This window comes from Perognathus longimembris, chromosome 21 (assembly GCF_023159225.1).
Source record: "Perognathus longimembris pacificus isolate PPM17 chromosome 21, ASM2315922v1, whole genome shotgun sequence".
Classification (NCBI taxonomy): domain Eukaryota; kingdom Metazoa; phylum Chordata; class Mammalia; order Rodentia; family Heteromyidae; genus Perognathus; species Perognathus longimembris.
The window spans coordinates 4,813,057-4,831,146 of NC_063181.1; the positions used below are offsets into that span (position 1 = coordinate 4,813,057).

Genomic DNA, 18,090 nt, shown 5'->3' on the forward strand with positions numbered 1-18,090 from the left:
TCTGTTTAAATCGCCTGTGGACTGTCCGCTGGAAGGGGGCCCAGCTCACGTCCGGGCCCGTGGGCCTTCCCCGCGCCCGCCCCTGGGCAGGTTGCTCGAAGGGACGGAGGATGTCTGAACACACTGTTATTACAAAGTCTTGTTGGGATCGCTGTTCTAGTTTGGGGAGTTGACATGGTCACTGTTAAGGTCCTGACAAATTGGAATCTCTTGTGAGATCCAGAATCACTTCTAAGCTTCAAAACAAAACAAAACCCCCCAAATATACCTTTATTCAAAGTCAAGCTTTGGATCCTAAATAGGAAGTGTCGGCCCCTTTGTGCCCTTTTGCACATACTGTGATTAGCAGATCAACCAGTTGCCCACAGACTGTGTGGTTTGTTACTTTATGGGAAGTTGTTTGCCCACCTGTTTCTGCCGCTGGCTTAAGGTGGGCTTTTCCCTAAGGACTTTAGGCTCATCGGGTTGAGACTTAAGTCTCCCCATTGGACCTGATCTCTGACAACATGAAGTAACTTCTGAAAGTTTTCATAAGCTTCAGTTTTCAAATATCTAGGCATCTTTATTTTATTTGGTTCAAGGTTTTTAAATTTTTATAATGACCACAATGAAAAAACAAGCCAAATGAAACACCAACTGATCTGCGAATTGATTCTGAAAGGATGGTTTCAGCACATTCTTAAAATTTCCTTTTCGCAAAACATTTGGAAATGTCAGTGCTAAAAAAGAGGCAGCTAACCAACTGCCACGCCACAGAGAACCTTCAGTCCGGCATTTCCAGCCTTCTTCTTCCTCTCTCTTCCTGGTGGCTTTCATTTCTTGCTTTTAAATCGCCATTGATAAGAATGTCAAACTTTTGAAGGCATGCACAGAACAATTTTAGCGGTGGGGTGGAAGTTAGCTGTTCCTTGGGTTGCATGCATTTTACAAGGAACCTGTGTTAAACCAAGTATGGTTACACAGGCCTGTAATCCCAGCATTCTGGAGGCTGAGGCAAGAGCATTGAGAGAGCTGGAGGCCAGCCTTGAACTAAACAAAATAGTTCAGTCACCTTATAACTGGAAGTGTGCCTGCTTCCCTTAATGCTCTCTCTTACCTGGTCTTGTTATTTTGTGACATGTACAATGGCTTCCTTCTCCAGGGATCAACACAGAGTGTTAAAGTTCTCTTTCTTCATGAAGTAGTTGGTTACATGAATCTAAAGCTTAAAGGACGCAAAGTAGTAGGATTTTAAAGCTAGTGCTTTTCAGATTGGTAAATTAACAGTTGATTTTAAAAGGCCACACTAAGATTATGTCCCTTTCTATTAACTTTGAGGAGAATCATATTACTTTGAATAGTTATCTCTTCTGGGAAAGTGTATTGAATGGTATCATATAATTTTATTTAGCAAGTAGTCTTTTTTTTAATTCCTAGATTTTATTTATTTATTTATTTTCAAATTTTTATTATCAAACTTATGTACAGAGAGGTTACAGTTTCATACGTTAGGTATTGGATACATTTCTTGTACTGTTTGTTACCTTGTCCCTCATATCCCCCTCCCTCCTCCCTTAGCAAGTAGTCTTTAGTCCTTGTTTTGTCCTTTAGTGCAAGAAACAGCCTAAGAAGTCACTTGAGGCTAGGATGAATCTGGGCTTTTTCTTACTGAATAATCTGATGAGTTTTAGGAACCTTTAATTCATCATTAGGTTCCCCATGTGTATTTGAATGTGCCTAGGTATTTGAGTTTTAGGGTGGTGACTTGGTTATATTACATTTATCATTAAGAGTGTTTCAGTCTTTCTGTTAAACTGTGAGTGGGTTTGGGAAACATTTGAATGTTAAGCAGTAGGCCCTAAATTAATCATAGCAAGAGTTGTTGTAATGGCTAATTTGTTAATGTTTTTGTAGTTAACATTTTAACATCATATTAACAAGACAAAAGTAGGAAAAATTCTGTCCTATGCTAATGACTTTTCTTATTTCCATTCCAGTTTGTGATCATACACATATATAGTTTTATATTGTTCTTGTTATTTTAGAAGTAGATCTCAATATATAGTCCAGGCTGGCCTGAAACTTGCTATATATTTCAGGCTGGCCTTGAACTTATGATCCTTCTCTCTTAGCCTCTTGAGTACTAGGATTACAAGTATGCACTGCCGTGGCCCACTAACTTGTTTTTTTTTGGTCGGTCATGGGGCTTGAACTCTGGGCCTGGGTCCTGTCCCTGAGCTCTTCAGCTGAAGGCCTGTGCTCTCTTTACCAGTTGAGTCACAGCGCCACTTCTGGGTTTCTGGTGGTTAATTGGAGATGAGGCTTAAGGCCTTTCTTGCCCCTCCTGGCTTTGAACTGTGTTGCTCATCATATCTCAGCTTCCTGAGTAGGTAGGATGACAGGCTTGAGCCACTGGCCGCTGGCCCTGCTAACTTTTAACTTCATTTAAAATATGAAAGTTAAACAGCTAGGAAAAAAAAAAACCCAGATGAGCTCTTAATCACATGGTCTTGAAGTTCTGTTTGCAAATTCTGTTTTCTCCTGTTGTCTTTCAGACTCTTCAACTCTACAGATAAACTTATACCTTTCCATGTACTCTGTGGAACACCTCTTCATACATTATTAACTGAAGCATAAACTGAGCAGAAAGTTTTACAAGTGTAATTGCCATTATTAGATCGGTGAAATTTTCCTTTTTAAGGATTTGATGTTGTATAGCATTAGGTGATTTTTAAAAATAATAGTTAAGGGAACACTTAATGGCTACCTGCCAGATTTCTAGCTTATATTAGATAGTGTAGGATCTCCAATCAAGGGACTGATGATTAAAAAGACACACACACACACACACACACACACACACACACACACTTAATTACCAGAGTGGGAAAAGGAACCCTAGGGGGTGGGACAGAGAGAAACAGAGGTATTATCTTGAGTGTTTGGGAATTTGGACAGTATTTATTTCAGATGTATTTCCAAGGAGTTTGCCCTTTGCAGTGTGGGATGCCATGGGAGATAGGAAGGTTATAATGTTCAGTGGAGTCAGTGCCTAATATCCATGTAGAAGGACCATGACATGGCTGTGAAAAGCCATTTAACAAGACTGTTTTGCCTGTCAGTGGGAAAAGTGGACGGTGCAGCCACACATGTAACTGTGAATCGACTAGTATACAGGGATAGGCCAGAGCTAGAAAGAATAAGGGAAAAAAATGAACCCAATCATTCTTGTTCAGATGGTTTTATTTCTAAAAACCATCTTAGTGTTACCTAGTATTGTTGTAAAGCACATATACTGTTTGGTTCTAGCTCATGAGGAAGTGACTGTCCTGTGAAAAGATAAGATTAGAAGGTAAACAGCCATCACAAACTGCTAGTTAGGAAGAGCCAGGTGAGGGTCTGGGAAGTGTAGGAATTTAAGGGAGTGCAAAGATGCCTGGAAAACAAAACCAGATAAAAATGGAGGACAACAACAGCTTCGAAAGCATCTTGGGGGTTGGGGGGGGAACGACGACACGACTGGTGGTTGGGAAAGACTTTCCTGAAGTGGAAGAATTCTTGTTACCTAAGACTTGGGGGAGGAAGCCTGTGATTGGAATGGGGGTGTGGTGGTGGCCTCGGTGGGGAAGGCCCATGCTCCCAGGAGGAAGTGTGGCCTGGGAGCCAGCACAGCCAGTTTGGGCAGCAGAGACCAAGTCCTCCCATCCTCCCGCCTGAAAGGAGGCTCTGTGAGGTCCAGAGGGCGATGGGATGTGCACTGCAGGGAGCTCTGGCCGCCAGCAAGGCCAGAGGTCATTTACTTTTAGGGCAGCTGGTCCATGCACTCTGTTTAGCCTTGTAGAACGTCGAAAGAGGAAGATTGCCAGGCCCCAGAGCAAGATTGACATCCTTGGTAGATGACCAGGTTCTACCCTGGGCAGGATTTACAAACATGGTAGGCAGAAGACGCTGAAGGAGCCAGGCACTGGTGGGGCACACCTGTAATCCTAGCATGAAGGAAGCTGAGAGTTGAGGATCATGGTTTAAAGCCCAGCCTGGGCAGTCCCGGAGACTCTTTTTTTTTTTTTTTTGGCCAGTCTTGGGGCTTGACCTCACGGCCTCGGCGCTGTCCCTGAGTTTGTTTTTACTCAAGGCTAGCACTCTACCACTTGAGCCACAGCACTACTTCCTGCCTTTTCTGAGTAGTTTATTGGAGATAAAAGTCTCTTAGACTTTCCTTCCCTGGGTTGGCTTAGAACCACCATCCTCAGTTATCAGTCTCCTGAGTAGGATTACAAGTGTAAGCCACCAGTGCCTGGCTTCTGTGAGACTCTTATCTCCAATTAACTACCAGAAGGCTGGAAGTGGAGCTGTGGCTCAAAGTGGTAGAATGCTAGCTTTGACAAAAACTCAGGAAGCCTATGTCCTGAGTTCAGGTCCCAGGACTTTTGCACAACCCTCAAATCACACACACACATATACACACACACAGGAGGCTGGCGAATCAAAGTAAGGGAAAACCGAAGAAGTAGGAGGATGCTTAGAAGACCCTGGGGTAGGGGTGGAGGTGGGGGTGGGGGGTCAGGGCAGAGATAGGTGATTCCTAGGTAGGGAAAGTGGTTTTTGACCCTGGGGCCATTGGCCTTTTCCGGGATCCTTGACAGGTGTGGACTAGGGATAGCTGTGGATAGACACTTCCGACAGTGTTTGCTGAAACAGAAGATAATTTGTTTTACTGGCATCTGCTTGATATGCTAATGGTGAATGAGACTCATATTCATTATAGCACAGCTTGCTTACACTGTCAATTCAGCAACAGAAATTTGGATTTATATCCACAGGGCCAGAGGCTCTCTGTGAAGTGGCCTGTCTATAACACAGTACTGTTCATCTGGCGCTAAGTCCTGCCCATCATCGTAAAACAATGACTAATGCCTTACTTTTCCACTTCCTAAGTTCTGAAGATGGAAGAAACCACTGACAAAGCTATTACTTACGGAGATGGATGGAGGTGTTTATTGGGTGGAAATGGATTTATCGATCTCTGTTTGCTGATGGGTTCCCCTTCTGTTCACAAACAGACAGACAGACAGACAGCAAAGATAATCTCCCTAACTGGGCAAGTGCCGGACTTGGTTTATAGGATGGTGACAGACCGTCACTGAACAGTGCTGGGCTTTCACTCAGCAGTGGTGGATGTCTTTAAAAAATGACCTTCATTGTCCCACCCGCTTCAATAGTGGGGATTGAAGAAACAAGTTACTACTTTTCTTTTTTCTCATTCTCTCCCTCTGTCCCTCCACAGCTTTCCTTCTTTGCTTCCTCTCTCTGGGAATTGAACCTAGGGCCTTGTCCATTCTGGGCAAGTGTTCTAATACTGATTAACACCCCAGTCCCAATAGCTCTTCTTGTTTCGAGTCGGTGCTTATCATATATAATCTTATTTTCTTCAAATTTAGAAAGGTATTTGCGGAGTTTCTATACACTACTATCTCAGGATTATAAAACCATATAGTGTGTTGGGATCTGGCATCAAAACCTTTGTGCTCACATTTTTTTTGTTTTGTTTTGTTTTCTGCTCATGGCTGGCACCCTACCAGCAATACCTTGCCCAGATTTTTGTTTGTTTGCCAGTCCTGGGGCTTGATCTCAGGGACTGAGCACTCTCCCTGGGCTTCTGTTTTGCTTAAGGCTAGCACTCTACCACTTGAGCCACAGGGCCACTTCCAGCTTTTTCCGTTTATATGATACTGAGGAATTGAACCCAGGGCTTCATGCATGCTAGCCGAGCACCCTACCAACAAGCCACATTCCCAGCCCTCGTCCAGATTTGTGTGTGTGTGTGTGTGCACGCGCGTGTGTATATGTATGTTTAAAGTAGCTATTTATTTTTAGTCAAAATAAGCTTTTAGGAAACATATGAGGAAATGCTCAACATCCCTGCTAGTAAAGGAAATGCAAATAAAAACAACCCTGAGATACCACCTCACCCCAGTTAGAATGGCCTATACTCTGAACTCAGGAAACAACAAAGGCTGGAGGGGCTGTGGGGAAAGAGGAACCCTTCTCCATTGTTGGTGGGAGTGCAAATTAGTACAACCACTTTGGAGAACAGTATGGAGGTTTCTCAAAAAGCTCAATATAGACCTACCCTATGACCCAGCCATACCACTCCTAGGCATCTATCCTAAACAGCAAAATCCAAGATATCAAAAAGGCATTTGTACTACCATGTTTATCGCGGCACAATTCACAATAGCTAAAATATGGAAACAACCCAGATGCCCCTCCACAGACGAATGGATCCAAAAAATATGGTACCTATACACAATGGAATACTACATAGCGATTAGGAATGGTGAAATATTGTTATTTGCAGGGAAATGGTCGGAACTCGAACAAATAATGTTGAGTGAGACAAGCCTAGAACACAGAAAACAAAGGGGCATGATCTCCCTGATATATGACTGTTAACAAAGGGAGACGGAGAGACAGTAGAGACCAAGTCTGTGAATACGGTATATGTTCTTGATACATTGTATATTGCATATATGTCAACCTGACCTAGACAAGGGATAGAAAAACAGGTTGTAAGATATCATAAGAAATGTACACACTGCCCTACTATGTAACTGCACCCTCACCCTCTTTGCACATCACCTTGTAAAAAAATTTATGTCCAATTAATAAAAAAAAAATAAAAAAAACAAAAAAAAAAACAAAAAAAAAAAACAAAATAAGCTTTTAGATAAAAGGGATCCACAAATAAGTTGAGCTGTTCTGGTTGTTTTTGTGTTTTTGTTGATTAGTTGGAGATAGAGTCCCTCAGACTTTACTGACAGCATTGGTTTCAAACCACAGCCCTCAAATCTCACCCTCCTGAGTAGCTTGGATTTTAAGTGTGAGCCACTGGCACCTAGCTGAGTCTGTGTTTTGTTTTTGTTTTTGTTTTTAAACCAGACTAGTGGTCTTCAGAGGGGCCTGTCAGTTCTGAGAGGGGCAATACACTGAGGTTTGAACTACGAACCTCATGCTTGTTAGACGGTGTTCTACCACTTGAATCTTGCCTCCAGCCCCATAAGCCAGGATATATATATATATATATATATATATATATATATATATATATTTTTTTTTTTTTTTTTTTTAGCCAGTCCTGGGACCTGGACTCAGGGCCTGAGCTCTGTCCCTGGCTTCTTTTTGCTCAAGGCTAGCACTCTGCCACTTGAGCCACAGCGCCCCTTCTGGCCATTTTCTGTATATGTGGTGCTGGGGAATTGAACCCAGGGCCTCATGTATACGAGGCAAGCACTCTTGCCACTAGGCCATATCCCCAGCCCCATAAGCCAGGATATTTGACCAGACAAATTTTTACTGTTTTGGTTACAAGAAGTGTCTAGGTGAGTTCATTATAACATCCAGTACACAGCACAGTGATGGCAGGGAATTGTTCATGAGAGGAAGAAAGCTGGGGTTTGCAATGGCAGAGCAAGCAGCCCTTCAACAGCTCCCTTGGCCTGCATGTCTCACAGAAGTAGGAGTTGCCATGGAGAAGCAGGTAGATCATGTTGCATCTGTGGAACATCGAGCTTGTCTCTGATGCAGGTGGCTTGCAGATGCTGGTGTTCCTGAGATAAAAAATATGGGAGAGGCAGGCTTCATAACAGATGGAGATGTGGGAAATGAATCCTGTTCTTGGGCCTTTGACAGTCTTCTTTCAAGGCTGTGTGCAACAGGGTGCATGCAAATGGAAGCTGCTACAAAGTGCATGTAAATGGAAGTGCATCTAATGGGATGGACTTCTTTCACTTGGCACAATGAGTTTAGGATTTGTGTGGTAGCATGAGTCACCACTTCATTCTTTTTTATATGTCTATATGCTACTTTATCCATTCACTTGTTGATGGGCATCTGGCTTATATCTATTGTTTGGTCTATATGTCTAAAGCATCCCTGTACATTTGTGTACAAGTTATGTGCACATGTGTTTTCACTTATTTTGAGTACACACACAATCACATACACATACACACACAAGAGGAGGATGGCTCAGTTGTAGAATAACTTTAACTTTTGAGGAATTGGTTAACTATTTTCCAAAGTGAATGTACCATTTTACATTCCTACCGGCAGTAGATAAAAGTTACAGTTTCTCCCTATTCTTCCTAACACATGGTACTGTCCTCCCTTTCCCCTCCTTTAGCATTGCTGAGGGGTGAACTCAGATCTTTTTGCATGCTAGGCAATTGCTCTGCTCCTGAGCTAGTGCTCTACTCCTAGTCCTGTCTCCACCCACATTTACGATTTTATTTGTGTGTTTGTGCTGGTCCTGGGGCTGAACTTGGAGCCTAGGCACTGTTCTGAGATCTTCTGCTCAACGCTAGCACTCTACCACTTGAGCCACTGTTCCACTTACTTTTTTTTTGGATTTATGTGAAGAAAAGAGTCTCATGGGCTTCCCTTCCCTGGATGGCTTTGAACCACGGTTCTCAGATCTCAGCCATCCAAGTAGCTATGATTACAGGCACTAGCCTGGACAATATTTATTTATTTATGCTAGTAGGTCCTGGGACTTGAACTTGTCTCTGAGCTTTTGTGTTCAAGCCTAGTAGGTTACCACCACTTGAGCCACTGTTCCACTTCCTTAGCCCTCCTTTTTATTGAGGTTGCTGCCCAGTAAGAAACATACATCAGATAATGCCATATAAGTAAAAAGTAAATTTGCTATATGCCACATAGAAAGATAATTTTACAGACAGGGAAATAGTATTGTATACGTGATGCAAATTATTTGAAAATAGTCCATATATCATGTATATATAGGGGCTGGGGATATGGCCTAGTGGCAAGAGTGCTTGCCTTGTATACATGAAGCCCTAGGTTCGATTCCCCAGCACCACATATATAGAAGAAGCCTGAAGTGGCACTGTGGCTCAAGTGGTAGAGTGCTAGCCTTGAGCAAAAAGAAGCCAGGGACATTACTCAGGCCCTGAGTTCAAGCCCCAGGACTGGCAAAAAAAAAAAAACCAAAAAAACCCCCCAAAAAACATAACGTATATATAATCAATGCCAACATTGCAGCTTAATTTAAAAGTGCGTATTATGGTTTACTTTCTTCCTTATAAGCACTGGCCCCTGGTGAGTTTAAGTGGTAGTTAGCTTTTTAGGAACCTGGCTGGTAGATGAAGGAAATTGTGTCTGTTTTTCTGGGTGGTAGGTTTGACTTAGCAATTATTATTCATTTTCTGGAGACCAAGGAAGGCAGATTACTAATGGTAATCTGCTCAGTTATTTTGTTCAGACTGTGAATGATACATTCTCCAGATGGAACAGGAATTATGTAAGCGGAGGCTCCCAGGCCACACCCGTGTTTTACTATGAAGTCATTGGGGTGCAAGCCATAGTCGATTTGTACATTGAAGAAAGACTTGTTTCAAATTATTGCTCACTTTTACAAGGTGACTAATGTACTGTCTGAGTAAACTGAGTTGTCAGCTGTAGATACTTTTATATTTGTGAGAAATTTGACCTGCAAAGGCATTCTGTTTGTGAACCTTCAACCTTTTTTTCCCCACATTTTTATTGTTGAGTGATTTTGTTTTTAAAGGACTTAGGAAGATCAAAGCATTCATGGTTTAAGTATATAAAGCTTGATTAGTCATAACATAAACTTAGAGTTCTACTACTTAAGATCATTTTAAAATTAGTTTTCAGACATAGTATTAATTAAATCCCAATTTCATTATTTTAGGCTTCACTGTGAATAAATGTGCCTGTTACTCATTTTAATAATGATGAGTTGTTAGTGCTGTTTTTATTGTAGTAAAAACATGGCATTTATGGTTTTAATCATTTCTAAGTGTTCAGCTGAGGGCTTCAAGTACATTTCATATCATTGTTTTATCACTTTCACTTTGTAAAGTTAAACTCCGTGACCACTGAGCACAGACTCCCTGCCCCTCTTGGTGCTGCCCCTGTCCCCGAATTGGGCTCCTGTGGGGAGCTCAGGTACGTGGGGCCATACGGTGTTCTTCCTGCGGGCTTCTGACCTCTCCTAGCACTGTGTCTTCAAGGTTCCTCCCTGTTGTTGCACGCGCCAGCAATTCTTTCCTTTTTAAGGCTAAATAATGTTCTGGAGATTGTATATACACATTCCATTTATTCATTCATGCAGCAGTGGACACTTGGGTGGCTTCCACCTCTGCAAGTCAAGAATAATGCTACTGTGAACGAGCTCTTCAGTGCTGCTTTTACAAAAGGCAGTGTAGCCGCTGGGCACTTAGCTTTTTTTTTTTTTTGGCCAGTCCTGGGCCTTGAACTCAGGGCCTGAGCACTGTCCCTGGCTTCCTTTTGCTCAAGGCTAGCACTCTGCCACTTGAGCCACAGCGCCACTTCTGGCCGTTTTCTGTATATGTGGTGCTGGGGAATCGAACCCAGGGCCTCATGTATACGAGGCAAGCTCTCTTGCCACTAGGCCATATCCCCAGCCCCAGCACTTAGCTTTTTAATCCAAACTAAGATGAAGATCTTTCATTTTGAGCTTTTGGTAGGTGGTAGTTTGTTTTGTTTCTCCTTTTCCCCCTTCATTTTAAATTTAAGGCCTAATTTTGTAACTACTATTTTATCTCTGCATTGTGAGTAAGAAGTTTTGAGTAGAGAGTATGTTATATTTAGAACCGTGTAACAATATAATTTCATTCAGTCATCTAGTCATTAGTGCATACACTGGTGGTAGCATTTTACATTAAAGCGCTTTTCATATTTCCAGCTCCTAACCTCTCTACAAAACTGGATTGGTGTAGGCATGCGCCTTTGATGTTCAGCCCTCACGCATGGGGAACAGTCCTGGGACAAGCCGTCCCTTAATATTTATCCATCGACCCACACAGCTAAAGTGGGAACTTTGTTTGCTAAACACTAAGCTAACAGATAAATGAAGGTTGTCTCCATATCATAATCCTTGGGGGTTTTGGACATGGGGATATTTGTAAGTATTGCCAGCTTCAGGACAAAATAAATTTAGGTTAAATGTATTAGCTGTTAGGTGATTCTTTATATTATATAGATTTTTCCAGAGATTGGTTCCTTGATCATGCCACTTAATGCTTCCATATAATTAGCTGCATTTGGTGACCTGTATAGTAGGGAGAGGCTATCTCATTGGGAGGCGCTATTAAGAGGACAGGGAAAAGGCATGCAAATGTTGAAAGAAAATGTTTTGAGTCCCTTCCCAAGCCAAAATAATCTGAGATAAAGGCAATGTCCTGTTGGGTGTGTGGGGAATTGTTGTCAGCATTTAGGTATGAGTGGGGTGTCAGTGGCTCAAGGCTACAATCCTAGATACTGAGAAGGCTGAGGAGATCTTTGGATTGAGGTTCAAAGCCAGCCCAGGCAGGAAGTCTGTGATATTCTTATCTCCAATTAACCACTAAAAATCCAGAAGTGGAGCTGTAGCCCAAGTGGTAGAGTGCTAGCCTTGAGCACAAAAGCTCAGGGACAGTGACCAGGCCCTGAGTTCAAGCCCCAGGATGGCACATGCACACACACATACACATAACAATTTAGATATGGTAGTACAGACTTGTAATCTCAGAATTTAGAGGATGGAGGCAGGAGAATCACTTCATTTGAGGCCGTCTGGGTTACATAGTATCAGCACCCCGTTTTTCAGACAGGCATGCATGTAAAATGAAAAGTGTAACCCCTCTGCTTAGACCAAATGTTCTTACAAGAAATTAACAACGAGCTTTGTGGTGAGCGGTGAGCTAGTAGATTTTGAGTCACAATTTCCGGAGAGTTACTAATACGTTTGTATATAGTATAGATGTGCTTTTAAGGGGCCAGCTAATACAGTCTGGTGAGATACCATGAAGTAGAGGTATTAACAGTTTATGACGGCTGCCAACTTGATTGAGCTCTAGGCCCAAGGAAGCCAGGAAGCCCTGTGAGTTTAAAAAGTTGCTGCAGCATGGGACTCTGTGATGGTCTGGAGCAGGTTTAAACACGAAGCACTGGAAGTGGGCCTGAGTCTAGCTGACATAGCTGCTCTTGAGCGTTAGGCAGAATAGGAGGAGAGACTCTTGGTTCCTTTAGTGTTTGTTATATAAGTGACCATGAGTGAGAACGTTTCCTCACATAGAATACTTTATGACAGATATGGCATTGACATAGAGCCAAGGCTATTTGGGAAATGAGTACGACTCCAGCTAGTGCAGATCCTTTCCTTAGAGACTTGGCAGTGGAGATAAGGTGAACAGAAACTGTTTCATACTTTGGATCCAACAAATATAAGAATAGGAAAAGAAGGCAAGCTGGCACTGGTGGAAGGCTGCATCTAGGAGCAGTAAACAGCCACTGACTTAATTTTTTTCCACGCAGGACATTTTACCTGAGCACAACCACAGTCCATGGTGGTTTTTGTGGCTCTCCCCCCCACACACACTTAATATAAGCTTTAACTACCGTGTAGCTTGTATCAGTACTTCATTCATTTTTGTTGAAATAATATTCCATTCTGTGAACATACCTCATTTATCCATTATTTACTTGATGAGCATTTGGTTTTTTTGTTGTTGTTGTCGTTGTTGGTTTTTTTTTTGCTTGAACTCAGGGCCTGGGTGTTGTCCCTGAGCTTCTTTTGCTCAAGGCTAGCACTCTACCACTTGCACCACAGTGCAACTTCCAGATTTTTCTGTTTATGTACTGAGGAATCAAACCTAAGGCTTCATGTGTGCTAGGCAAGTACTCTACCACTAAGCCACATTCCCAGCCTGGGTTGTTTCTTTTATCTAAACATATGGCATGTTATTTTATAAATAATGGTGCTGTGAACATTGTATATGAGTTTGTACATGGACATAGGTTGTCACTTCTCTTAGCTGTATACTTAGGTGTGGAGTTGCTGGTTCATATGTAACTCTGCTTAACCTATCATGAAGGACCTGCTGGACTGTCTCCAGAGTGAGGGCACAAGTTTCTGTTCCTGTTAGTAATGTGTTAGGGTTCTGGTTTTCCATGTCCTTGCCAACATTTACTACTGTTTGACTATAGTTAACTTAGTGGGTATGCAGTGGAGTTCTGTGGTTTTGGTTTGCATTTCTCTAATGACTAACGATGTTGAACATCTTTTCTTGTGCTTACTGGGCAGTACAACCATTTTTGGGGAATCTATTCTGATTCTTTGTCCATTTGAAAATTGGGTTGTTTTGCCTTATTGTGTGTTGTGTGTGTGTTTATGAGTGCTGGTCCTCTTGAATACCAGTCCTGCACTGTTGTGCTCAAGGAACTCTACCACTGGAGCCACAACTCCACTGCCGGCTTTTGGGTGGTTAATTGGAGATTAGATTCTCATGGACTTTCCTGCTGGGCTGGCTTCTGCCCAGGCTGCCTTCAAACCGCTATCCTCACATCTCAGCCTCCTGAGTAGCCAGAATTATAGACATGAGCCACTGGTACCCGACTTCATTTGCCTTTTTGTCATTGAAGTATAAGCCATCCATCCATCCATCCATCCATCCATCTATCCATCCATCCATCCATCTATCCATCCATCCACCCACTCATCCACCCATCCATCCACCCATGCACCCACCCATCCATCCATGTCTTAGGGCTTGAACTCTAGGCCTAGGCGCTGTATCTGAGCTCCTTTTGCTCAAGGCTGACGATCTACTACTTTGAACAACAGCTCCATTTCTGGCCTTTTCTGTGATTAGTTGGAGATAAGGATCTTGCTGACTTTGCTCTGCTGGCTGGTTTAGAACTGCGATCTTCAGATCTCAGCCTCCTGAGGAGCTAGGATTATAAGCATGAGCCACCAGGGCCTAGTTAAGTTATTTGTTTTTGATTTGCAGTTATGATTTGCATGTACATTTAATTCTCCATATTGCCCTTTTCTTCTTTTTAAAGCTACCTATGACATGCAAGAGTTTTTGACTTTGAAGAAGCTTTTTTTTTGTTCTTGCTTGCACTTTTGTGTTATGCCTGAAAAAATCACCTAACTGAAGGTTTTTAGGTGGTTGTTCAAATGTTTTTTTTTTAAAATAAGAGATTCAAAGTTTTTAGCCTTTACGTTTAGTCTTATATATAGATCATTTATCTCTTTGGAATTTTTTGAGACAAGATCTCTTTTTATAAAACACAGTGACCTCAAACATGTAATATAGCCCAGACTATCCTTTAATTGTCAGTTTTCCTGCCTCCTTTTCTCAAGTGTTAGGATTGTAGATGTGCACCACCAAGCCTGCCTTTGTAGAGTCTTTTTCCTTCCAGCCTCTGGTAGTTAATTTTTGGGTGTGATATGAGTTCAGGTCCCTCTTCATTTATTTTGTATGATGGTAGCCACTTGCAGTTGCCACTTAGCTACTGCTCAAGCTCCAGCCTGATAGATTGGGAGGGTCTGGGGTCTTTCAACTTATGAACATAAAATGCCTTCACATTTATTTAAATCTTTGCTTTCAATCTTCAAAGCAGATTTAAATCTGCTTTCTTTCAGTGTTTTGGAATTTTCAGTGTAGAACTGTCCCATTTCTTTTCAGTGTATTCCTAAAGTATTTAAAAATATTTTCATTGCTATTATAAATGAAATGTTCTTTTTTTCCCCAGTCCTGGGGCTTGAATTCAGTGCCTGACCCCTGTTCCTGAGCCTCTTTGTACTTAAGGCTAGCTCTACTACTTTGAGCTATAGTGCCACTTCTAGCTTTTTCTGGGTAGTTTATTGCAGATAAGAGTCTCACAGACTTTTCTGCCTATGCTGTCTTTGAACCATGGTCTTTACTTAGCTCTCAGCCTCCTGAGTAGCTAGCATTGTAAGTGTGAACCAGTGGTGCCCAGTTGAAATTATCTTCTTAATTTCATTTCCAGATTTTCATTGATGGTGTATTGGGACACAGTTGATTTTTGTTATCTTGTACATTATTTTTGTGTATTTCCTACAGTCTTGCAGAATGTTTCTTCTAATAATTTTGTAGCGAGTTCTGTAGGATTTTCTGCATACCACAGTGATGCTATCTGCAAATAGAAACAGTTGCTTGACTAGAATGTCTAGGATGGTTTTGAGTAGAGGCTGGCAGTAAGCAACTTTGTCTTCCTCTGCCTTCTTCACGATGAAGTGAGAGGCTGTGGTGCTTTTTGTGTAGATACCCTTTATTAGGTTGAGAAAATTCTCTTCCATTCTTACTGCCTTGAGTGTTCATGAAAGAGAGTTCGACTTTTTTTTTAACTGCTCAAGTGTGCTAGATCTTCACGAAAATGCTTTTTCCAAAATTAATTACTTCTTAAATGGTGGTTTTCTTTTTTTCAATCTGCAGAAATGGATTTGCATACCAAATGTGTGGTGGACGTGGATGCCAACAAGGTCATTCTTAATCCTGTAAACACGAATCTTTCCAAAGGGGATGCCCGGTAAGTTGAGAAAGTGTTGTGTTCAATGGATTTTTAAGTTACTCAAAGCACCAGTGCCTACCAAATTAAATTTACTTTAACAAAGATGTATTGTTTACTGCAGAGGCCTATTTCTGTCTTCTACAAGTTTAGTCAGGTGGAAGAGATGAGGTCTATAGGATGGGATGGGTAAGTGCCAGAATGATTATTCTAGACAGAGAGGAGTGAATGCTGGCTTTAAACTATGATCCTCAGACCCAAGCCTCCTGAGTAGCTAGGATTACAGACATGAGCCCCGGCGCTCAACGTGAGTGCATTTCTTTTTGGACAGTATTTCCCCTGCCCTTGCTTTCTCTCAGTTTTTCCTTCCCCACCCGCAAGTTATATAGTTCTAGTGTCTAGAGAGTACTACTGCTGTATCTCTCTCTCTCTCTCTCTCTCTCCCTGTCTCTGTCTGTCTGTCTGTCTGTCTCTCTCTCTTTTAGATAGGCTTTCACTTATGTACTTCAGGCTAGACTTGAACTTGGTATATGTAGCCCATGTTCACCTAGAACTTGTGCTCCTCAGTTTCCTGAGTGTTGCTATTTCAGATGTGCACCACCATGCCTGTATTTTGTAAGACAGTGACAAGTTTTGAGTATTATGATTAATGGTTGTCAGCGTCTTCCATTTCATTTATCCTTTCAGCAATTGCTGAACCTTTGGCATGTTCCACTTCCCGTGGCTTTTTGAATAATCCTACTTATGTTCAAGTCTTTGTGTGGACATATGTTCTCATTTCTCCTAGGTAGCTATCTAGGCATGGAATTTCTGGGTCCTGTGGAAACTTCTATGCCTAGCATTTGAGGAACTGCCAGTTTGCCAAGCCCCCTGCACCATTTTGGTTTCCCACCAGCAATGTGGGAGGGCTTGGATTTCTTTGGCTTGTTTTTTAAAGAACTGCTTTTTGCCATAAGGATGGTGGTGGTACCGCAGATTAATTGGAGAGTGCATGTTCTGCCTGAAGGTACGCAAATTGCAATGAAAAAGAAAACAAAACATTGTGCTGTCCAAACAAAACAAGATTGGCCAACTTCATTCAGCCCTTGGCTGCATACTTCTATCTGGGTTCTGGCAAACTGGTCCAGTTGCTTTTCTAAGCAACTAAGCAGGACTTCCTTGAAGAGGATCGAAAGATGTTCAAGGGCCAGAGGTGTGGACTAACAAGCACAATGCCCTGCATTTAAATCCCAGTACTGGTCAAAATGATAAAGAATATACTGTTCAAAAGAATAGAACATTTCTGTAACTGTTTCTTGGTTTAATCATTACCTATTCAATTTACACCTTCCTGATCTGCCTCCCAATTTTAACCATTTTTTTTCAGCACAATTAACTGCTTTCTTGAATTTGACCATTATTTATTTATTTATTTTTGTCAGTCCTGGGGCTTGAACTCAGGGCCTGAGCACTGTCCCTGGCTTCTTTCTGCTCAAAGCTAGAACTCTACCACTTGAGGCATAGTGCCACTTCTAGCCTTTTGTGTATATGTGGTGCTAAGGAATCCAACCCAGGACTTCATCCATGCTAGACAAGCACTCTAGCACTAGATCACATTCCTAGCCCCTGACTTTTTATTTTTGCTCTGTATTCTTTTTTTTTTTCTTTTCTTTTGCCATTCCTGGGGCTTGAACTCAGGGCCTGGTCAGTGTCACTGAGCTGCTTTTGCTCAAGGATAGTGCTCTACCACTTGAGCCATAGTGCCACTTCTGGGTTCTTCTGAGTAGTTTATTGGAGATAAGAGTCTCATCACGGACTTTCCTGCCTGGCTGGCTTCAAACCACGATCTCAGCCTCTTGAGTAGCTAGGATTACAGGTGTGAACCACCAACACCTAGCTTACTCTGTATTCTTTACATTTTTACTGTGTATTATCAGTTTATAAAGTGTTATATGTACTTGAATGTCTTTTTCTACTAAAAAACCAGATAGGTGACTCAAAAAAGTTGGCTATCCATATGAAGGAATAATGATTTTTAAGGAGATAAACAGGAGATAAAACTTAGCCTTTTATCAAAACCCTAGTCCCTCCCCTGCCCCCCCCCTTAAAAAACCAAAAACAGAACAAATGCTTTTCCTCTCTCACCTCGTATTGGCAGTGAAGTCCCAGTGGCCAGTGTGACTGTGGGAATTGTTTCAGTCTTTAAAGAGACAAGACAGTAGGCTGCACCTCTTCTGAGATGCGTGGAGCCCAAAAAGGAAAGATGTCCTTGAGTGTAAACCTCACCTTTCAATCTGCCGGCCAGTTCATTCAGTTTCTTCTGTAGCTCTCTGCTCACTGTCCCAAGTGTGCAGTGTGTGCAGGTCTGTGTGTACCTGTGTGAGTATTAACATGCATGGCATTTGTATGTGAAGTTGAAGCTTCTCCTGGGATTAAATGTCAGATCTTTTTTTTTTTTTTTGCCAGTCCTGGGCCTTGGACTCAGGGCCTGAGCACTGTCCCTGGCTTCTTCCCGCTCAAGGCTAGCACCCTGCCACTTGAGCCACAGTGCCACTTCTGGCCATTTTCTGCATATGTGGTGCTGGGGAATCGAACCCAGGGCCTCATGTATATGAGGCAGGCACTCTTGCCACTAGGCCATATCCCCAGCCCTAAATGTCAGATCTTAAGGTGGGAGTTTTCGGCACATTTGGAAGGTTTGATTTCAAGATCTTAGTTATCTGGAACCCCGATTTCTCCTGTTCTTAGTGTGTGGTGGGAGATTCTTCCACA

The 18,090-nt window shown here is 42.1% G+C and overlaps 1 protein-coding gene across 2 annotated transcripts in view; it reads left to right on the plus strand.

Annotated features, from left to right (window-relative positions):
- The window catches only part of Kif13b (kinesin family member 13B), a 130,110-nt gene that overhangs the window by 1,032 nt on the left and 110,988 nt on the right, over positions 1-18,090 (plus strand). For both annotated transcript variants that reach the window (XM_048330316.1, XM_048330315.1), the window contains exon 2: positions 15,267-15,360. In XM_048330316.1, coding sequence (XP_048186273.1) covers positions 15,267-15,360 — 94 coding nt within the window. The remainder of the gene's footprint in view (positions 1-15,266; positions 15,361-18,090) is intronic.